We start from the raw sequence: 23,956 nt of genomic DNA, 5'->3' as shown, positions 1-23,956 counted from the left end.
TTCTTCCCAGAGTCATGTGACGTGGGCTGTATATCTACCATTGACACAGTCTGACAATACAATGCAAACAAACAACATTTATACAGATTGGCAACTTCAGGGCACCGTACGGTGCAAGCAAATGTCTTTTTTTTTTTAATATATATGTTTGAATTCCCGCAACTGAAGAGACATAGCATTACTTTTTATTGTCCAAACTGCTGACAAGAGCTGGCAAAGAATGCTGGGAGGGTTCTGAGGTTTTGCTGTTGTTGGTGTTGCTGCCGTCACTGTCAGTGACCTCCTCCTGTTTCTTCTCCACCGCTGTCTCTGGAGAATTGACGGCAGCCATCTTGTTCTCAGAGTTGGTGGTGGTGTTAGTGGTGCAGTCTCCTCCGGGGCTGCGGTCAGGGCAGGCCGGCTCTGCCGTACCATTGGTGGTGGCAACAGTCGCGGCCGCTGTGGCAGCTGGAATGTCAACCATTGGAGCTGTCTCAGGCTTGGCCATAACCTCAGCCTGTAGAACAGTCTCTGTGTTACCCCCTCCCCCTCCTCCTGCCCCTACACTAGGCTTGGCCTTACCCCCTGCCCCTACATCGGGGCTGGTATCTGCTGCCTGGACCGGACCGTCTTCCAGGACAGGCTGGCCGTCAGTGTCTCCTCCTGCTGCTGCTGCTGTCTGGTTGCTGCCGGCGGCTGCATGCTGCTCTTGTTTGTCATTTCCATCAATGCTGCTGTTTTCTGATGAGCTTGCAGCTTTCACTTTCTCTACAGAGTTGGCTTCTGGTGCAGCTTCAGAGCTGAGCGCACCTTCAGCACTGTCCTGGACTCTGGCACTGACTTCTTTACCCTCCGTCTCTGCCAGAGCTTGGTTGAAGTTGAAGGCTTGGATGAGGCGAATCAGGTGTTTGACTTTGTCCAGGGAAAGCTGCATTTCTTTCTGACGAGCCAGGATGGTGTTTTTGGTCTCCATGCATTTCTGACAGAAGAAGCACAACAGGGTTAGATTTGACATAAAACACCAGACGTTATTTAGGGAACAACAAAGTCTTTTGAGATTGTCTGATAACTAGCAGCAGTGTGTCCTTTCTCATAATTAACTGCAGTGAACTGAAACCTGAGAGTGTGGCAACAGTTGACCTCAAGAGAATTTTACTGAATCCAGTATTAAATCATATCCCAATAATTTTAATCTCTTATCAAATCTATTTACGTTCAGCTTTAAACCTTATTAAGTAACCGATTGGATAAATCTGACCCAAAGGTTAGACTGAGAGGAAGAAGAACAGATGAGACTGTTAATTACTCCGTAACATCCACCACCTGTAGCTATGACTTCAACATGAGTTGAGCAGTAAAAGTCTGACAGCAGTGTATGTCTGACCTTAACGCCACGAACCTTCAACCGTTGCCATGGGTATCAATGCCCCCAATCAGTATTTGAATCCTGCCTTTTTATTCTTATTTTATTATACCATTTTGTTTTCAGGTTGTGCGTCTCATTCTCGTGGAAACGATATCTCAGTAACACCTTGACAGAACTTCTTCAAATTTCAAAAGTCAAAGGTCAAGGTCAGTGTGACTTCTCAAAACAGTTTTTAGCCATAACTCATGACTTCACAGCAAGTAAGATAAAATTTCACACAAATGGTTAATATTTTATATGACTCTGGATAAACAGGGATGTCACCTGGAACTAGTCTGAGTGGAGGAGGCAGACAACCTAGACGAGGTTCTAGTTAAATATGCATTATCTTGTATGCTAATTAATAATTGTTATTATCTATGTTTTATATAATCTGCTGTCGGAACATGTAACAGTCAGAAGCATGAACTCTGCATGTGAATAAGGTGGAGCAGTGACAGATCTGATTCGAGATCTAGATCTGAGCTCAGCAGACCTGGGTTTGTTTCAGCCTGGGTCTAAAGCAGCAGCAGCAGCTCTGTCTTCATGTTGTTCAGCTGTTTGACGGTGTTTCTTACTGTTATCGAGTTGCTCAGCTGTTTGACTCTCTGTTCCAGCTGCTCTCGCTCCAGTTTCAGTTCAGAACTCCACTTCATCAATTTCTGTTTCTCCTCCTCTTTAGCTGCAACAATAAAACAAAAGTTACTCTCCCTGTCTGCTTTGGTCCCAGCAGGCAGTCGAGAGAAGAGAATCTGTTGTCACCTTCTTTGTAGGCGATGTAGGAATGAACGATAGCCAGGGTCCCGGGCCAGGGAATGGCTTCTTCTTTTTTCAGGATCTGGAGGGAAAAGCTCTGAGTTGTCAAAGAGGCTGAGACTCAGAAAAGATTTAGGAAGACAAGTTTAGCCGCCACCCTGTGGTGAGGCTGAAGAGGAACAAGCAATGGGGTGGATGAACGTGAGATGCCAATCTTTACTAACACAATGAATGAGACAGAAGCACAAAAAAACAATACTGCATCATGTTTATGCTTACAAAGGATTGAACAGTCCCAAAGGTCAGGACAGTGCGGCAGAAGGCCGGTCAACAGATTCAAGTTACAGTCAAGTACAGCTAGGCCCTGACTGGCCCCTCTCTGGACTGCGGTACCCCCTTCCCCCTGACTCAGGATCAGTCTCGGCTGCAGCGGTTACCTGATCTTGACATTTTGGACAGATCCACATGCCTTTAGGAATGGTTTTCAGGGGTGGATCCAGGCAGTCCAGGTGATAAACACGAGAACACGTGTCGCACATGAGCAACTGGCCACTGCGTCTGCACACAGTGCAGAAATCCTCATGGATGTCTCCCTGTGAGGAAGAATTGGACCAATCAGTTTCCCCGCTCAACTGAGCCCCACCAACCATCTGTGGAGAGGCAAGGCAGGGGAGGCACCGTGATCTGGTTTGGTTTAGTTTACAATTGGCCTCGTTTGGATGTCTAATGGACATGGTGTGTTAATTTACTGAGCCCACAGAAAAGTTACTTGACAGTTGGGGGTTAGGATGTGTTCTGAGTAGTAGTTATTAATGATGCTCTGGGCTACAGGACACTGTTCACTTTGTAAGGCTGAATCAAAGTAAAAATCAACTGATGATTGATGATTATCACATGGACACAACAAACTAATGGACGTGTTGGTGGAGGTCTTGGGTGCAAATGACTGAGAGAGCTACTGGGCCAACAGGAGTGTGTGTGACGGGGTGTCCAACCCTTGAACTGTCCGTCTCCCCCATCGTTACTTACATCCCCAGAGCTGGGGCTGGGCAGGGGGAGGGGATGGACGGGGCTGGAGGGGGAGGTCGGGGTGAGGCTGCCCAGCTCCGGGACGCTGCTGTATTTGGGTGGGCGACCTGGGTGAAATGAGACAGACAACAAAGACGGAAAACAAAGAAAAAAAGAAAGATGGAGAGGGGGGAAAACAAAAACAAACAGTCTGTATGACATACCTTGGAAAGGGAGTCTTCGTTGGCTAGCATGAGACAGGGGAGCGGTAAGGGAGGAAGAGGAGGAAGAGGAGGAGTCAGAAGCACAGACAGCAGTGTTAGTGCAGGAGACTGGCTCCATGCAAGCTGAGGCCGAGCACGAGTACAAACCTACTGCAGTCGTCTATGAAGCGCACAACAAATGGACTCGTGTCAGATGTCAACACAACTCAGGTTTAATGTAGGACAGGCCATACAACTTAATTACCATACTGACCAGAGTGTGAGATCGTTTCCTGTTCCTGCAACAAGACTTTGTGAAAATACGGAACTCTTTCATAGTGAATTGTTTTAGTTGGTGAAGTCCTGACCAGGGTTTCTGCAGGTTCACCAAATTAAAGTAAGTGATTGTAAGTCTGTAAGTCTATTATATGATATCCAATCTGCCTCAAACTTGGTCAGAAAATCCATCTCCCCCTGCTGATGCCATATTGTGAAAATTGTTTTCATTTAAGGGCGTGGCTATGGCGGTGCAATGGATTTTTAAACAGGAAGTGGTTGTACGTCTATTATTGTTGTCCAATCTTCCCTAAACTTGTCAGCATTTGCTTTCCACCTAGATGATGCTTCACTGTGAAAATTGTGAGTTTCCGTTGAACAGTGTGGCTCTGGCGGAGGAGCAATGTCCACATTTCACCATGAAGCAGGAAATTGATTTAACCTAAATATATATTGTCTAATCTGCTTCAAATTTTACATACATCTGATTTACATGACATTTCCACTGTGAGGTCTACAGACACACATAGTGTGTGCTTGTTTGCGTGGTCTCTGGCTCCACATTGTGGACAAAAATAAGAATGCAAAGAAACATGCAATACATGTTGTCCACATGGTTCAAGCCGGAAATCCTGAACCTGTGAGCGCGGTGTCCGGCGGTCGCTACAATGAATTGCTGCTTCAACCGGAAATGTACTTGCTGCTACACAATGTGGGTTTATTATTTATTAATTAGGGTTAGGGTTTTTCACCATTTCCCAACACATAATACTCTAACTAACTAACTAACTAACTAACTAATAACTCCTAATGATATAATTCATTGATTTGATGCGACCTGGACTCAGGAAACCAGCAGAAGAACAAATGGATCAACCAATTAAAAACAATTGATTTGTATTTTCATTAGTTACACTAACTGAGGTTCTGAGGTTGACTCTGTGTGAAAATCTGTGAACCACCTCCCCCTGGTAAAATATGACGTGTTCAACAGTAGCTCCGCCCCTTTGATGACAACCATCGACCCTCCATTAAACCACTGATGTGTTAACATCTGACACCGTGAGTTACACGATCTCACATCTTTGCCTTTTCTCTTGAAAGAACTGAAATGAAGGTTGTGCAGGAATTATTCAGTGTTACATGTTAAACCTCTTAGATTAGTGTGTTCTGAGCTGTGATCTCATAAAAGACATTTCATGTTAGTCCTGTTACCGTCCACACTAATCACTGTGGCTTTACTATATTGAAAACCTCATCATATTGTTAACCTGTTCAGTCCTGAGGACTCGTCTGCTTCAGCTGATCTCCCCTCAGAGGAGACACCAGGTGTGAGAGATCAGCCAGATTTATACCTGTTCAGCAGGGCGGTCCACGCTGTGAGACTGCGGATCAGCAACGGCTGCAACTAATGATCGTTTTCAACCTTTAGATTGAATGATTCATATATATATACATATATATATATATGTATACACACACACATCAGTGATGTGCACATGACCAATGTCTTACTATGTCCAACCAACAACAGAAAAGGTTTGTTGTAGCGCCACAAATCATTTTAACCTTTCTAGACATTTTCTGGTTCAAATCTGTTTGTCAGAGACAAGATGTGTCGATGACCTCAGCTCTGACATGATTGGCTAAAACAGATTCCTCACAGAGCTTCATACTAAACACATGAGACGTGATTATCAGTGACTTCATGTGTGTCTTATCAATATTTTGAGCTGCTCCAGCAGAACTCTGTTTTCAAAGAGTTTGGTTTGAGAGACCACGAGACCTGTGAAGCTAGTGGATGGAGATGTTGTTCATTGTGAGGACACTAACTTCACTTCATCTCTTTTTGTAAAGGTCGGAGAAACAAGCAGCCAGAGCTGATCCATCAGATCCAGATATTTGATGTTTACATGTGTTCATGGAGATCTGTGGGAGCCTCAGAGTCTCTGACAAACAGGTAGAAATCCGGCTGTAGACCTGAACCCTGACTGAAGGGACAGGAAGCAGCAGGAGGAATTATCTCTACTGTATCTACTGCTGTCTCCAAAACCTTCACCTGAACCAGACCTCAGCTCAACGACTGTTCTATTGAATCTGAAGCTGCTTCTACTGTCTCTGAACTGGTCTCTACTGTTTCTACTGGTTCAGGATCAGCTTGGACCTGAAGACCAGTATTTCATACGGACCTCTCTTCCTGGTCCCCTGGTGCAGAGGGCTGTTCAGGTAACTCACTGCGCTCTTTTTCCTCTGGAAGACAAATAGAAAAACATGTTAATGACATTGATGTGATGTAATGATATTAATGTGATGTAATATTAATGTGATTTAATAACATTAATGTGATGTAACGGTATTATTGTGATGTAATATTAATGTGATGTAACAATATTAAATATTAGTGTGTGTACCTAACAGGTGTTGTGTGTGTGTGTGTGTGTACCTCACAGGTGTTGTGTGTGTGTACCTCAGGTTCGAACACAGCTCCGCTGTAAACCGGGTTGGCCGTTGTTCTCCTCTTTCGCTCCTGTCTTTTGCTCTGGATTTCTGCAGATGAAAACGTCAGAGTTTTAATTCAAAAACGGCAGCAGCACCAGAAACATGAAGAGACAGAGGAAGGATCACTCACCTTCCAAGTGGTCGTGTGTTACGAGCCCCAAAGACACCATGAAGGCCAGTTTCTAAAAGAGACAAATACAAATCACCTTCAGAACCAGAGACCAGAGACCAGATCCTGGACCAGCATGTGTCAGTCTGGGCCCTACCTCTGGGTTCTCCTCTTTCTTGGGTCTGGGAGCTGGAGACAACGGAGGGGTGGAGGAAGAGGGGAGGCTGACAACGGCCTTCGGCTCAGCTCCGCCTCCTGATTTAACAGTCTGCTGAGGAGGAGGAGAAGGAGAAGAAAGAAGAGGAGGAGGAGAAAGAGGAGGAGACAACAGCAGCTTTAAGTACAGAGACTGTACACTGTTCATTCAGGTAGGACTCAGGTAGGACTCACCTTGGGCTCAGGTGTCAGGCTGCTGATCTGGATCGGCTGGGCGGGAGTCGGGTTGGGGATGGTAGAGGGGTTGGGTGCCTGGGCAGGGCTGCCGAGGCGGGTGGGTGCGGCAGAGACGGGCGTGGTGATGACGATCCCCGTCAGGGGGGTGGAGCCGGTCTTACTGCAGGGCTGTCCGTTCACGATGCGCACCTGATGGATGGGGGCCGCCGAGGGCAGGGATGACGACAGCTTGGTGGCCAACATGACGGGCCTCTGGAGCAGCTGGGGGGCCGCCATCATGGGCGGGGGAGGGGCCGGGGCAATGGGGATGTTGGTGGGTGTGGCCGGTTTGGGCCTGACCTGGTGACAACAGACAGCCAATCAGAAAACAGCACCAAGATGACCTGAGACTGCTGAGTAACACCACTGTGGAGCTAATACTACTACCAGTAATACTACTACTACTAGTACTACTACCACTTCAACTACTAACAACACCAGCACTACTACTACTGTCCCTCAGTTTCCCCAAGGATGAAGGTGAAGCAGAGGAAGGACGAAAGAAGGATGAAGGTGAAGCAGAGGAAGGATGAAAGAAGGATGAAGGTGAAGCAGAGGAAGGACGATAGAAGGATGAAGGTGAAGCAGAGGAAGGATGAAAGAAGGATGAAGGTGAAGCAGAGGAAGGACGATAGAAGGATGAAGGTGAAGCAGAGGAAGGACGATAGAAGGATGAAGGTGAAGCAGAGGAAGGACGATAGAAGGATGAAGGTGAAGCAGAGGAAGGATGAAAGAAGGATGAAGGTGAAGCAGAGGAACATCTATTCTTAACTTTCCTTTTTCCAGAAGGAACTTGCATCACCTGTTGACTGTTGTATGATCAAACACTAAAGTGTTAAATGTACATTTCAAGAGTAGAATAGAATAGAATAACCCACATGTATGATGTTTCTATCATGTGACCCGTGGTCTCTGAGACTGACAGCTGTCATATGTCTGGTAAGCCCCGCCTCCAGGAAGAAGAAAACAATCAATGCATGTGGAATACAGGCTGAGTTTGTTTGTGTGTTCCTTGACTACCAAAACTGTACCTGGTACTACCGGTACTACTGGTAGTACTGGTAATACTGGTAATACTATGAAACAACCAGAGCTCCCAGTGGCATCACTGAGCACAGGTAAACATCAGCAACATCAGTGTTTCCATTTAAAGGGTCAAAAACACACCAACAGCCAGGAACACAAAATACCAAAGAAGCTGCAGGAAAACAAGCTCTCACAACAGAAGGTAAACACACACACACACACACACACACACACACACACACACACACACACACACACACACAGGCAGGAAACCTTTAAAACAACCTGTTCACAAGTCAGTTGGAAAATTAAAACAAGCACAACGAGAGGAGAGAGATGAGTAGAGGCAGCACAGAGCAAACAATGTTTTAGTGCCACGGAGCAAGGCATGAGTGTTTGCTTTGGTGCACTCCTGCCCTCTGCTGGAGAGTGAGTGAGTCACCTCAGGTGGGCCACACACACTGATCTGAAGGGGTTAGGGTTTGGAGGCGGGTCTTACAGGGACGCACCTGTGGCTGAAAGGTGGGTCGAGGCGTCAGTCTAGGAGGAGGGACAAACTGAGGAACTTTGATTGGCTGGGCGGAGGTGGTGGTGGTGGTGGTGGCCTGCACCTGAGACAAAACCACAGCAGATTGTGGATCTGACATGTCTGCTGCTGCTGTCAGTTCACATCTCCAGTACCTACAGGGCTGGTTCTGATCAGCCAATCACAACACACCACCAGACGTTTGTGCACAACCACAGAGGAGGTGAAGCAGCGTGTTTCTCTGGCACTGACGATGGCGAAAGTGTTTCCAGTGACAGTTTGTGGAGTCTGTCCTTGTCTGTTTGGACCGGGTTCACATCGAGTCTCTGCAGCTTAAAGGGACAGTTCACTTAAGCCTAACCCTGACGTCATCTGGTGCCACGTGCTTCTATTGGCTAACTCACAAACTCTAAAGCTCCTTTTCCACTGATCAAAAAAACCCTGAAAGACGCTCGAACATCGGGCTTCTGTCGTCAGTGGAAAAGGATTCAATCAGCTTCACACCCGGGCCACATGAGCCAGTCAACATGGCGGCTAGCAGCTCACTCTCTCTCCACTGTGTCTGTGTGTGTGCTTTGTTAGTGCATGTAATGACATCACTCCCTGCAGTTGTGTGTGTCCTCAGTCCGAACAGAAAGACAAACTCGACTGTCAGTGGAAAAGGAGTCAATCGGCTTTTCTTAGCAGGTTTACGAGTGTTTAAAAAACCTGCTTACACCTAAAAATCTTTGGCAGAAAAGGGTGTAAAACACAAAATCTGAGTCAGGATCATGACTCAACAGAAGCCTCACTGGTCCTCTGGACGCTCGTGACCTCTGTGGTTTGACACAAACGTGGCACGGTGAGATCAGCTAGACCACAGGCCACCACTCACACCACGGCCTGCTCGAGCTCGTGTCATGTGATTAGAGAAACATCCTTCACTTAGAGCAGGGACACGTTAAACCCCACAGGTCTACAGACTACTGTCAACATGCTGGTCTACTCTACACATCACAACACTCATCACTGTCTGTAACATCAGAGGCAGGCGATGATACGTGACCGGACAGTGGCGGGAACCGAGGATCTTACCACCATGGCGTTTTTGGATACCAGCCGCACAGGCTCTGAGCTCTGGTTGGTCAGCTTGCTGGCCACCTGCAGGTTGATGGGAGCGTTCTGCGAGTCCTGTTTGGTGATAGCTGTGGTTACCATAGCGACAGTGGCCGGGCGTTGTGGCAGGACGGAGCCGGGCAGGGCAGGAGTGGCGGCAGCTTTCAGCACCAGAGGTAGAGTCTTCGTGGTGAGGACTGGTGTGACCGTCAGCGTCTGATGAGAGAAAATATAACCCATGACACACTGGACTTAGTCACACTGTGAAGTTCATAACGCTTTTTAATTCCCTTACTTCTCTTATGAATGACATATATGTGTGTGTGTGTGTGTGTGTGTGTGTGTGTGTGTGTCCTACCTGCTGCAGTCCTCCAGGTATCTGCTGGCTCTGCAGCAGGTTGGCTGGTTTGATGTCGCCACCTACTGGAGGAGTTTGGACCTGCAGCTGCAGCTTGGCCTCTGGCTCCTGCTTCACCAGCAGCTCCTTCCTCAGCTGCTCCACCACCTTTTTCTTGGGGGGGGGGGGAGTAACACATCTGACCTTTGACCCTTTGCTTAACTGCGTCTCAGTAACATTCACATCACACCAATGACAAACCTTTAATCAGATTTCTTGTAGTGGTGGGTAATGAAGCTAGAGATCATGTAATTAATGAAGAGCTCCTCCTCATCACATCAGGTGATCAACAGATCAATATTCTGCTGATAACCAACTCAGAAACACAAAGATCCTGAGCGTGTTCACACAGTTGACCCTGTGACCTTCAGTCTGACCTTGTGACCTTCAGTCTGACCCTGAACTCTGTCATACAGTCACAACACAGTCACATATTCACTGCTGCAGCTGACAATTCTTCATCATCAACTATCAATTCATCTGTCAATTATTTTCTTCATTGATCGTTTTGTCCATAAAACGTTAATGTGTTGTTTTCAGATGTTTGGAACCAGTTCACATCAAAACTATCATGATCTTAATGATAATTATCAAAATGACTGATGATTCATTTACTGTCAATCAAACCAACCTGTAATTGACTAATTGTTGCAGCTCAGAGTATTTGATTGATCACTTGATCCAGGAACCAGGAACAGTTGATCCTCTGAGACCAAGAACCTGTTCAGCTTCTACATGAACACGTTCTGCACTCTGACAGATCTATGATCTGATGGTTCACATGATGAGAGCTGCTCCTCTTCCAGAGCAACAAACTCAGGGGAGAAGCTCTAAACCACACAGTCACTGCTCTCATCCGATTGGCTGCTACACACAACATCACTAACTCATCATGAGACACACACACACACACACACACACACACACACACACACACACACACACACACACACACACACGGGAAGGATTCACAATCAAAAGATAAAACCCCAACACTTGACTCTCTTGATGCAGTGACACAGTTCAGCTGAACCGTTCATTGACCTTCTGGATTCAGACTGTCACACAGTTCTGTCTGAGCAGCAGAAGCAACACTCACCACAGACTTCTTCTTCTACTTATTTTAAAATTTTCAGACACTGAAGTCTGTGACCAGTCTAAGGCTCCGTCCACACCACTATGCGTTTGTTTTAAAACGCATCTCTTTTGCTATGTTTTCACCTCCTGTCCACACGACGCCGGAGTTTTCAAGTCCCGAAAACAGAGACTTTCAGAAACTCTGCTGACCCCGTTTTATTTTGAAAACTCTGGGGTTGTGTTTTATTTTGAAAACTCTGGGGTTGTGTTTTACTTTGAAAACTCTGGGGTTGTGTTTTATTTTGAAGACTCTGGGGTTGTGTTGTAGTCTGGATGGACAGAAACTAAGACCTTTGTAAACGATGAGGTCACAGCCACGGTCTCTCCTGATTGGCTGTCATCAGCCTGGACTACCAGTGGTGAATACAACATGAGAATGAATGACAGAGTTACTGAGCTTGTTGTCTTTGCAGCTGCTGTTCACTTACATTCTCTATTGTAATGCTACAACTGTCTCTGCTGCTCCTCCTTCAGAGGCTTTACTGCAGAGGAGACAAGCTACTTCCTGTTTACACCGGCTCCACATGCTCAGTGTAGGTGAATGCTCAGGTATGTGTGTATTTTCAGACGGAGATCGTATTGAAAACAGGTTTATTTTGTCCAGTTTATAGAGACATTCATCTGTAACTGTTCACATGTAGTGAAACTGTCTGATCACCAGCAGCTGAATCAGCTGTGATCAGCTGTGATCAGCTGATTCAGCTCCTGTCTGCAGTGTATCATGATGTTCAGACTGTGATACTGAAGAAACTTAAAAACAGGAGGATTCTCTATGAAGTTCTGCAGGTAGACGTAGCGTCTTTTTCTGTGTTCAACAAGAAAGACTCTGGAAACTTCAACAAACTAAAGGACTTTCCTCTATGTGTCTCGTCACTGCTTCTGCTCCAGCTGTTTTCACACCTGCACACACCTGTCCCTGTCACCTCTCACTGTATCTCTGACTCAGTGTTTTGAGTATTTTTACAGCAGACACATGAACCTGAGGACAGAGGTGTTTCATCAGAAACAGTCTCAGGTATTTCACCTGTTGAGACTCGTCCCATGTGTCAGTGACTAACTCCAGGTCTCAGCCTGTCAGCAGGAGACATGACTGATGAGTAATTGATGATCCATAAAACAGACTCTCAGCTCTGAGCACAAACGGATTGGACTAAAATGGACTAAAAAGAAACCAATCATACAACAATTCAGGAATATAATTAGACACTATATTGGTTCATTACGTGACTAAAGAACAGTAAAGCCATAAAAACAGTAGAAACATGGAAAGCTTCAAATATTTTCCTTTAATATCTTTGTTTTGCTTCATGGTAACCCTGTGTATACAGTTGGTTTTGTCCTTTTGAAATACTTTTGTTTATTATTTTTGTTTCATTATCCTCCTTTATACGTTGTATTTATTTCCTTTTATTGTATTTATTTATTTGTATGTATCGTACATATTTTACTATATGTATTTTATTTCTGACATTAATGATTGTTGCCTTAATTTTCAGTGTTTAATTGCTTTAATTAGGTGAAATGGAAAATGTTTTTCAATAAAGCATTAAAAAGTGTATACATGGACAGAACTTTGTGACATCAAACGTTACCTGGAGGCATTTTATCATCAATAAAAAGAATTGAAATCATAATTGTTATTTAATTGCCTTGTTACATGTTGCAAAGTCCTAACAAAGAGCGTCAAATCAGACGAGAATATTTCCTGAATAATAAACCAGTGAACACAGGTCAGTGTGAACCAGTAACACTGTGATGTCTGTGACGGTTTCACTGGTCCATGTGGAGAGAGCAGTAACATCAAGGTTCTGATCCGAAACATGGTTTTCTACACGTTCACCTGCAAAGACCAGTCCTCTGTGTGTGTGTGTGTGTGTGTGTGTGTGTGTGTGTGTGTGTGGTAACATACCTGCTTCTCACTGAGTGCTGTGATCTTTGCTTGAAGTTCGTGGAGCTGCTTCTTCAGATCTGCGTTCTGAAACAAGAACCAGTTAGACTGGGTCAGACCAGGTCCTGGTGAACCTCTGAGACCAGGACCAGGTCCTGTGACACTACCTGGTGTAAAGTCACTAACACAACTCTGATTACAGGAGGTTTACCTGAGGGTCCTGCTTCATCTGGGCAACCAGTTTCTGTAAAAGAAGAAGAAGACACAGTCAGACCACTGACACCTACTGGTCACCATGAAGAACTACAACCAGAGGAAACGTTCAGACAGGAAGTGAAACAACATTCGTGAGGACAGAGTCTCTTTCAGATTATAAACTCATGTAGAAGCTCAGGTGTTTCTATGTCAACAACGCAAACAAAGGACCAGAGGACCAGAGGAGTCCAAGTCCAGGGCTCAGCTCAAACTCCTGTCCTCTGGTTTTCACTTAGTAACAACCTGACACGTTGAGACTCAACAGTGAGGACAGCACAGTGGTGGAGGCTGGATCCTGGATCCTACACCTCAGACAGCTCAGTGAGCTCACAGTGTCCGGGTCCGGCTGTAACTCTTGTAATCTGATTACTTCAGTGAACACATTAACAAACTAATGTTGATGCTAATTGTGTAAGGGTCCAGGTCCAGGTCTAAACCTGGACCTGGACCCTGAGCTGGATTAGTCCTGAAACTCTCCCAACCCACTGACCCAGGACCTGGACCCAGCTCACCTGATGGATCTGGATCTCCACCTTCAGAGCCTCCTGTAACGTCTGTAATTCCATCATGGATCCAGTCAGTCTGCCAGCCGATCGATCAGCCTACACACACACACACACACACACACACACACACACACACACACACACACACACACACACACACACACACACACACACGAGAGAGGTTTAAACCGCCAGTTCAACAGAAATCAGCAGCATTGGGGTCACATCTGTCGTCATGGCAACCTGAGGCACAAGCCTTGTAAGGACTTCCTGTGTGAAGCTGACCAATAACACTTCACCCTCAAGGTCAAACAAGGTCACAGGAAGTCCAGTGTGATTAAACTGGACCAGCATCATTACAGAACAACACTGACACTCCTGCTCTAAACTATACATACATCATATAATATAAAATAAAGAACATACTGCAGTATTATGACTGTACTATTATTAATTAATACTGTATAACTGGGTTTTTACCTTAACACTGTCTCCAGTAGGAAAACCATCCAACTGAAGCATTAAAGTGCCGCTGCGGAAAAAAAGAAAAAGAAAAAGGAAAAAAATCACATTTAACTAAAGTTATTGACAAGTAAACAATTACAATATTAAAATATTATTGTGTTAGAATTAAAAAATACATATAAAATGAAACTAAAGTGAACCAAGTTGTACAGAACAATTATAACTAAAATAATAACAGAAAATGAAACCAAAAAATAAACTGAAACTGAAATTAAAGTGGAACAAAGTTAACTGAGCATTTTATTATAATTATAGTATTTAGTATAACAAAAACAAAAATAATATAAAATAAAAAGTAGTTACAAATTTATTATAATTTTAAGATTATAACAAAATTTTATAGAAGTATGTTTAAGTATAAAAAGATAAAAAACAAAAACAATAAAATGAAACTGGAACAATGTAAGCAGAACAACTTTATTACAATGTCATAATCATAATAAAAATAATATAAAATAAAAATAATTATAATTTAATTATAATAGAAACACAAATAAGAACTACAGTTATATTATGATAATATATTATAAAATGACTGAATGTTGCCTTGTTATGAAGCCAAACAGGTTGGAAGTAATTTTATATTATTATTGTTATTATTATTATTATTGTTATTATTATTATTATTAATCTGACAGAGGGTGATTATAATATTATAATTATAGAGTACTTAAACTATATCATGATACGAGAAAATTGACTGCATCATTAAAACACATTAAATCTAATTTACTGTTTCTGACACAAATTATATTAACTTATTAACACTGAATTATTATGTTTAAATGAAAAATAAAAAATGAATTGGTTTATTTTTTTAAATGTTGTAAAAATATTAACCTGTCAATTAAAATTTAAATAACAAAAAGTTTCATGGTAATTATATTTAAAATAATAAGATGTACTTCACTTTTTTACTGTTCAGTTGCTTTAATTTATTTATGACAATCCAGTGTTTTCTTTAATTAAAACTCTTTATATGTCACTTTAATTATTAATGGAAACAACTTTGACTAACAGGTAAATGTGCCAGTAAAATAAAACTGGTTATAGTAATAGTTAATGTTCATTAACTTAATTACTTACATTTCAATTATAATTTCATTATTACTAAATGTAAACGAATTATTAAAACAAAATGTGTGAAATGTGACGTCATTACAATCATTAATCAACAACTACAATTAAACCATAAGAAGTAAAAGTAAAATAAAAGTTTAATTAAATTATTATTATTATATTATTAAATTATTCTTCTTTATAAATTTAAAAAGCTCTTTAAATTATTTAACTGTAACTTTACTCTTTAAATTGGTGACATGTAATTTTATTATTAAAATGAAATAAATTACTGATTATTAATTAACTGAAGCATTTAAATCACATGATTATCATCAAAGTAAAAACTGGTTAAATGTCAATTGTGATAATCATTCAGTGATTATTATGATTAAAGTTCATCCATTACTGCTATTACACGTGCCTTTATTGTTATTATTATGACTCACCACCTGGCTGTGGGACTGGACTCCACCCCTCTGTGCTGCCCTGTAAAACACAACAAACACACTTTACCAAACCCATTCAGTGAACACTGATTATAACAAATTTAATCTCTCATAAATTCAAACAGAATAATAAATAACAGAACTAAATTATTCTAAAGTGTAAACAACGACATTCTCTGAGTGTGTTGGATTTTACATTTTCATCTGTAAACGACGTTTTTATTATAAAATGACGTCAGCTGGAATAATATGAAATATGTAACGAGACAAATATTAAGATAGTGGCACTTTAACTGAACGTTCCCATGTTGTGAAACTTGATCATTTTTCTCCAGTAATTTGTTTGGATAAATATGACCTGTTATAAAGCATTTATTCACTCTTTATTATAAAAAGATAAACTCTTTTCTTATCTAATATTAGTGATGGTAGAAAAAAATCACACTCTGTACTAAAGTAAGACTATATAAATAAAAACATCCTAGTGAAGTAAAGTATTTGTGAATTTACCGTTGTATCACCTTTATGTAGTAGAAGTTAAAGTAGTAGTTTGTAGTAAAATGTTTGTCACAAGCAAAAAAAAAAAAACCTTCATGAAAAGACATTTTATATGTCTTTTGTTTACACAGTATTACACAGTATTACACAGTATTACACAGTATTACACAGTATTAACCCAATTCAGAGTAAAACAGACATTCAGGAACAAGGTATAAAAATGTACTCACAGTACTCACATCCTCCTGAAATAATCTATGAAATGTCATTTGGCCTCTGTAACTATCACATGTCACATGATCAGATTATTGATACTGATGTAGTTCAGTATTTTCTTCTTCTTCTACTGCTCCACATGTCACTGGGAGTTGCAGTTTTTATATCTATATGTATATATGTGATACTTTCAGTACAGGAAGTACTTTTACTGTGATACTTTAACTGCCGTCAGTACATGAAGTACTTTTACTGTGATGCTTTCAGTACAGGGAGTACTTTTACTGCGATACTTTCACTACAGGAAGTACATGAAGTACTTTTACTGTGATACTTTAACAACATTAAGTACTTTTACTGTGATACTTTCACTACAGGAAGTACTTTTACTGTGACACTTTAACTAAATGAACTACTTTCACTGTGATACTGCAACTACAAGAAGTACTTTCATGTGATACTGTAACTACAGGAGGTACTTTTACTGTCATACTTTAAATGAAGTACTTTTACTGTGATACTTTAAATGAAGTACTTTGTGAGTTCTTGCCAACAGGTTTGTTGTGAAATAATAAAACATGATACTCATTCAGTCACTGACGCACAGAGTACACCATAGTCAAATACAAAAAAATACTACAGTGCCCCAACACGTACTAACACACAGGAGTACTGTGTGTTGAGTAAAAAGTACATCGCCTCCCTCTGAAATGTAGCAGAGAATGGAAATACTCAAATAAAGTACAAGTACCTCAAACTGTACTTAATTAATTACAGTTTTGGAGTACTTGTACTCGAGTATTTCCATTACCCAGTAAATGTACTTAGTACGCAGCAGTATTTAAACCCTGGTGTTAACTGCAGTAGCTGGAACATGAAGTTTATCAGAAATGAATACTTCAGAAGTACTTCAGAAAAGTACAATTACTTCAAATGTAACTCCAAAGTAACTAGTAACTAATCTGTCAGACAAATGTAGTGCAGAACAAACACAGTACATCCTCTGAGATGTGGAGTACAAGTATGACGTTCTTGTAATGAAGTATTTTTACTTTGGTGTACTTGTACTTTTAGATCTCAGCACTTCCTCCCTCATCTGTACCCAGGTACAATTTTGAAGTACTTTTCTTGTGTACTTCATACTTCTCCTTCACATCACAGACATGTAGTACTTTAACATGTAACTGCAGGTACTGCTCACCTGACTTCACAGGTGATAAACACAGATAAACACAACAGTATAAACAGCAGTGTACTTGAGTACCGTCATTACCACCGTTAGTTAATGTGTTGTTGTTAGTTAGTTTACTGTTTGTTGTTGTTTACTGTTTGTTGTTTTTGTTAGCTTCAGTAAACAACAGGTCCATGCTGATGCAATAAACATTAGACTTTAACATTCCTCCACTGATTCATGTGTTTGTAAAGAAGACACCCTGCAGTCACTGAGGCAGTACTACTACTACTACTACTACTACTACTACTGAGTACCTGAAGCTATAGTTACTAAGTACAACTACTTAACATTACTACTGTTCAGTAGTTGTCAGATAAATGTGGTGCAGTAGAATAAAGGAAATACTCATGTGAAGTACAAGTACCTCAAAATTATACCCGAGTCCAGTGCTTGAGTACCAGTACTACTACTACTACTTTTTTAACTATATTATGAGTACCACTACTTAACTATATTAAAACTACTATTACTTCTACTTAACTATACTATAAGTACAACTACTTAATTATATTATGAGCACTACTTAATGAGGCGCAGTATTAAATCCTGGTGGCTGGCTGCAGTAGCTGCTCTCTGGGTGGGACACAAGTTTTCTGGATAAACTTCCATCAGATGTGAATACATCACCAAACACTCAGTACCTCAGAGTTGTACTACTGTAGTATTGTGTTATTAGTACTGTAAATACAACTACTTAAATTACTTCAAAGTAACTAGTAACTTAATGTCATACATACACGTACAAAGCAGAATATGTGAAATGGATCAGGAGGATGAAGTGTTATAAAATGGAAACATTCACATAAAGTACAAGTACCTGAAGACTGTACTCGGATCCCGTGAGTACTACCACCATTACTACTACCAGTACTACTACCACTACTTGGTGAGCAGCAGTATGTGAAGCTGGCGGTTAATTGCAGTAATTGCTCCCTGGGTGGGACATGAAGTTGTCTGGATAAACTTCCATCAGCAGCGCGTGCCGCAGCAGAGGCCCCGAAAAGGGGAGAAATGAAGCTAAAATGGAGGTTTTCAAGATGAGAGCCGTTAAGTGCTTCAGCTGCGGGAGTTCAAACACTGAAAAAGTGCTTTTTGTTTCGGCGGCCAAATAAATGTTTTATAACCTGCTTATTAAACCGCCGCGGTCGGTTCTGGACGCTCGGGCTTAAACATCCATCCGACCTGCCTCGGTGCATCCTCGGTAACGGTCGTGTATTGGGGGATTACCGGGCCCCTGAGTGTGTTTGGGGGCTGAGAAAATCATCCGAACCGACCCTCTCTCTGCCGACATTGCTCCGTGAGAGGCTGAGAAACGTTAACCGAGAACAAGTGGATAACGTTAGCTGTAGCCGCTAATGCTAACCATCCTGTTAGCTGCGCTGGCTAACGCTGCCAGCCACGCTGATAACTTACACCGAAGATGAATAAAACCCGCGGGCCGCGATGTGAAGGGAGAGAAAAAGACAGAGGAGGTAAAGAAACCCGCCCGGGAACAGTCCCAAAAGACGCCATCTTTCATGAATTATGACACCGAGCAGGCGTCGGTGGGTCTAAGTTATATCGGCCCCTTGTCCTCCAGAATATCAACTCCTAGAATAAGAAACAGAGCAGCTAAACACACAGAAACACAGTGAGCAGCGCTGAATGCAGACAAACACCGGCCGCCAGCTCACACACCTGCCCGCAGACACCCGCACACACACCGGCACAGGCGGACAGAAGAGGACAGGTAAACTTTGACAACAGAGAAAATTAAAGTTATGAAATTAAAAAGCCCCAATGTGCACTTACTCAGCAGCAGTCCTCCTCTAGATTAATTAAATATATATCTATAAGAAGCCGATCCACGGTGGAATAACAGCGTACAAAGAGCCGGGCCGCCTCCTTCCCGCACGCCTCTGCTTTGTTGCCGTATTTAATGTTTAGTTTTAGTCAAATTTGTGTAAAAACAGAGAAACTGAAGCTACAAAACAAGAAGAACTCTTCTTCAATCTCATTCAGCTCAGCCTCAGCACAGCACAGATCCCTGCGCTCCGGAGCTGGAGGAAGGGGGACAAAAACTACTTACCCGTCCAACTAATGCTCGTTTATCCGCGACAAAGCGTTTGATATTCGCGTGTGTTGTTGTTAAAGTTGCTTAAATCGAGCCGATCAGCTAAGCAAGGTGCCGGGAAAATGTGTTCGAAAAGCGGACTACTTTTTGTGTCGGTGCGGCGAATTTATTTCACTTTGCCTAAGGAACGGCGGTGCTACGACTCCCATTGCCTAGGGAAAAAACCCGGATGTAAACTCAGTGAAACTCTATGGAGAGAAAGTCAGCACACACACACACACACACACACACACACACACACACACACACACACACACACACACACACACACCATGTAACTCAGCAGAGCAGCGGAGCAGTTTGTTGTGTTGCTTTTTGTCTCTGTCTGCAGTCATGTGTCTCCTCCGCGGATTCACAGCCGGGCCGTCCGCTCTCAGCCTGCCGCCGTCCAGGCTCCAGGGTCGGCTGCTCGCTGCCGGAGCTGCCGGGCTGTTGCACTTAGTGGAGGAGGAGGAGGAGTACAGGTGGCACGGCCTTCTCCTCTGTCTACCAGAAAATGTACAGGTGTGTCTCAGAGACTTCAGGGTTTCTACCTCACTAATAACTAAATAAATCAGTGGAGGAATGTGACTAAACATTATTATTATGACAGGATCAGTCTCTTCAGCTGTATCCTGAACAGACAAACAAAAAGCACATTACGGACAGTAACTACAGTAGGCTACTTTTGTACTTTAGTGTTTCCATGTTACTTCATATTTGTATAAACAACATGTGGATTCACTGTCACAGACTTTAACACTAACAAACAAATGCATCAGTAAACAAACACATGAGCAGTGGGTCAACACAGTGTCCATCTACTTTGTTTTACATTGTCACTTTATAATTCTGCAGTAGTAAATAAAAAGTAAATAACACTTTTCATCACTTTTCTGATTCTGATGTAAAACATACAATGATCTAATAAAACATGATGCAATGATTCACTATTGACACATTCAGTCATAAAATACATTATCAATAATGTATCAACCTCAAAGTGGTTCTACACTGTTATTATATTATATTATACTATATTACATTATTTTACTTTATTTTATTTTATATTACATATTATTATACACACACTGTAAAAAAAAAAATTAAAGTAAAATATCCTAATTCAAATAAAGTGTAAAAACAATAAATTTACAGAAAGTTTCATTACTATTTCTACAGAGAAAAACTGTTATTTTACAGATTTCTCCTGATTTATTATGATCAAACTCCTTCAATAAAGTGACGCCACTAAAGTTTCTGCAGAGAAACTTTTTCCTAATAATAAAATTAAGTGTCAATTGATAGAATATTAACACAAGCTTCATATTGTAAAGTAAACCTTTTGTTTTGGAAGACAAAGTAAAAAATACTGTGTAAAACAGATTAAAATCATCTCAAACTTCAACTTGCAGTATTTGTGTCAACATTGAATCTTTAAGTGTAAAGTAATGTTAAAACCTGTAGAAGCTCAATCTAAATACAATATTTACTGATTCAGATTCAGATCAATTTTCTTACATTTCTCATAAAATATAATAAACTGAAGAAATGCAAAAATGTTAAGTCTCTGTATGTAGTCTTTCAACTAAAGTGGGGTTGGAAACTTAATTACAAATAACATACGCACCACTATTGACTTTATAACACTTTTATTTAATATATCAGATGTAAATTTACAATATCAACCAATTATTCACCAAATAGTTCTTCAGAGCCCCGGGATGATCTGAAGAACTAAAACTGGCATTTCTCCATTGGTCCTATCTTGCCTGTTAAGGTTCCTATAATGAGGGAGGTGATGATGTCACCTCTGAAAGAGGGGGGGCTGTGGAGCTGAGGGGGGGGTGGTTTCTGTGTTTTTTAGCTTGTATCTTCCAATTCAGTTTTATTTCATAACTCTCTTTCTCTGAAACTTTCCCTGCTACTTGTTGTTTTTCAGAATACAGTTTAAAACCCATCCATCCTCCTCTTGGTCACAAAGCACCTGCTGGTCTGGCTTCACAGAACATCTCAGACATGCTGTTAGTTTACAATCCCAGCAGATCACACGCTGGAAATCTCCGTGTGTCTAGAGCATTTTCAAAGTGTAGTGAGATGCTTTTAGCATCTGTGCACCTGAAACAGTTTACCTGCTGATCTTAGACTCGCCCCATCAATGTGTTCTTTTAAAACCAAACTAAAGACCTTCCATTTCTTAAATGCTGGAGGACGGTGCTTTTAAACCAGAAACACTTCATTCTGTTCCCCACCACCTGGTGATGTATTGTCACTCCTGCTTCTTCAGCATTATCATGATCTCACAGGTGATGTGCTGCTGTGGGTCCTTGGCCATGTTAAATACAGTTGGACACACCAACAAATATCCAGTTATATCTCAGAGCTGTTACCTTTGAATATCTGACATGTTTCTTAATAACTTCCATGCTGTTGACATCAGTAACTGCACATCATACTTCTCAGGGAGGGTTCTGGTACAGTGACGGCCATCTACGTCACATAAACAGCAGAGTAAATGTTTTCTTACCTGATATCTTTGCAGGATATAAATTCACTTAACTTCTCTTAGGTGACCGAACAGATTCCGTCCGACCTTTCCTAATATTCCAGTTCTCCATTAAAACCCTACAACTCAAATTCCCTCAAAATAAGAATTTATCAGATATAAAATGATCCAGGAAACAGGAGACCGAGTAGCAGTGCGGAGCACAGACACCCAGCAGCAGCACTCCCACTCAACACGTACTTTCAAATTTGACGGTGAGAGCCGTGCACAGTTGTCATTGGCCAGTTGCCTTGATGACAGTCAGATAAACCAATCCTGTTCAAATGCTCACGATGAGACAGCCAATAGCATTTGTTTCAGCGCAGTAACATAGCAACAATAGGAAAATAGGGTTTGTTTAGAAATGTGTGTATTTAGTTTTATTTATAGGCTATTTCATTTTGACCAATTAGGTCAAATATTGTTTTTGTAGGGTATGAATAAAAATTAAATAATGTATGGTAAAGTTTTATTAATACCTATGGGTTTACACAGGCACACAGACACAGACCATAGACTATATAAAAATGGACGTTGACGGTCTGGTCTGAAGCCAATGTAGAAGTGCCTTAAACTTGCATTCTATGGAATGACCATCAGGGGGCGACTCCACTGGTTGCAAAAAGAAGTCCGATTGTATTGAAGTCTATGAGAAAATGACCCTACTTGTCACTTGATTTGTTACCTCAGTAAACATTTTCGTTATGTGTTTATGGTCTGAATCTCTAGTTTGAAGTTTTCTTCAACACAACATGACGTTCATTTTTCAAATGATGGTCCTATTTAAAAGAAAATAGACGTTAAAGCAGAGTGGCTTTAGGGCGTGGCTACCGCGTCATTGACACACAGAGGGACCTGCCTGTTGATCCGGATATGACGTCAGAGCGATGTCTCGGACATTTGACTTGTCATTGTGTTTTCAGTTCATCAAAGTTAGCTCCAACATGTTGTTTACCGGTAAATGTCTTGTTCTGTGTTCAGTTGTTCTCACAGACACTCAGAGGAGTCGGCGGTTCAGTTTTTTCCAGTAAGTACTGTGAGGATCGGCCGAGCAGCCAGACACATGAAAGAGGATTCACAGGTGAAGTTCAACAGTCCCAGTGAATTTTATTTATAGCAGTGGAGTCCCGTGAAGATATTTACAGCAAAAAGAAAGAGAATGGTTGAACAAAAATGAAGAAAAAACAAACAAACAAACAAAAATTAACAAAAAGGAATTTGCTTAGAAGTTTAAAAAAACTAACTCTGAACTGCACTTTTGGCTATGGCCCTAAAAATGGGCCCAAGCAGGATCTGAGGTCTGGAGCTGTGTGGCTCTCTCAGTTGGACAAAATGCCCTGAGCCACCTCAGCCTTCAGGTGAGCTCACCTGCTGAAGACACAAAAATCAATGATCTTCTTCAAACAGTTCACATGGACAGCAATATTCAAATACAACACATTATCAATGATTAATACATTTAAGTCCATTAAAAATATGTTTTCTGAAAAAAAATATGTGTTTTAAAGGCCCAAACCCTTTACTGACACAAAACACCCCTCCCACTCTGCCGCACTTGGTCTCCTCCTCTGGGAACCCCTCTACTTAACCCATTGGACTGCTCCACCTCAGGTTTGCCAGCTCCTGGTCTGTGGCAGAGGAGGAGACAGGTGCGACACAGAGGACAGGTGAAACACACTTTCAGATCAACGTATTAATGTTTTCCACACAACTGCAGAATGTATGAAGTATATGTGGTGCAAGTGCCATACTTTAATACAATGTTAGATAAAATATCCAACCACACAGCAGGATGGAGGAGAGAGACCTGCTCTGTGTGTGAGCATGTGTGCTTTACTTAT

The 23,956-nt window shown here is 41.7% G+C and overlaps 1 protein-coding gene across 1 annotated transcript; it reads right to left on the bottom strand.

Annotated features, from left to right (window-relative positions):
• Positions 1-178: 178 nt before the first annotated feature.
• On the bottom strand, positions 179-19,424 carry phf21a (PHD finger protein 21A). Its single transcript, XM_022761624.1, has 19 exons — positions 19,270-19,424; positions 15,531-15,570; positions 13,978-14,029; positions 13,504-13,593; positions 12,948-12,980; positions 12,758-12,823; positions 9,673-9,825; positions 9,294-9,530; positions 8,203-8,304; positions 6,626-6,967; positions 6,393-6,503; positions 6,257-6,308; positions 6,095-6,174; positions 5,817-5,877; positions 3,170-3,276; positions 2,578-2,733; positions 2,147-2,222; positions 1,963-2,066; positions 179-958 (listed from the first exon to the last, which is right to left on the bottom strand). The coding sequence occupies exons 4-19, from the start codon at positions 13,555-13,557 to the stop codon at positions 179-181; spliced, it is 2,514 nt and encodes an 837-aa protein (XP_022617345.1). The 5' UTR covers positions 13,558-13,593; positions 13,978-14,029; positions 15,531-15,570; positions 19,270-19,424.
• Between the last annotated feature and the right edge of the window lie 4,532 nt (positions 19,425-23,956).

This window comes from Seriola dumerili, unplaced genomic scaffold, assembly GCF_002260705.1.
Source record: "Seriola dumerili isolate Sdu_G_001 unplaced genomic scaffold, Sdu_1.0 BDQW01000417.1, whole genome shotgun sequence".
In the NCBI taxonomy this organism is placed as follows: domain Eukaryota; kingdom Metazoa; phylum Chordata; class Actinopteri; order Carangiformes; family Carangidae; genus Seriola; species Seriola dumerili.
The sequence above is the reverse complement of the archived record's forward strand: the minus strand, read 5'-3'. Positions and strand labels throughout refer to the sequence as shown.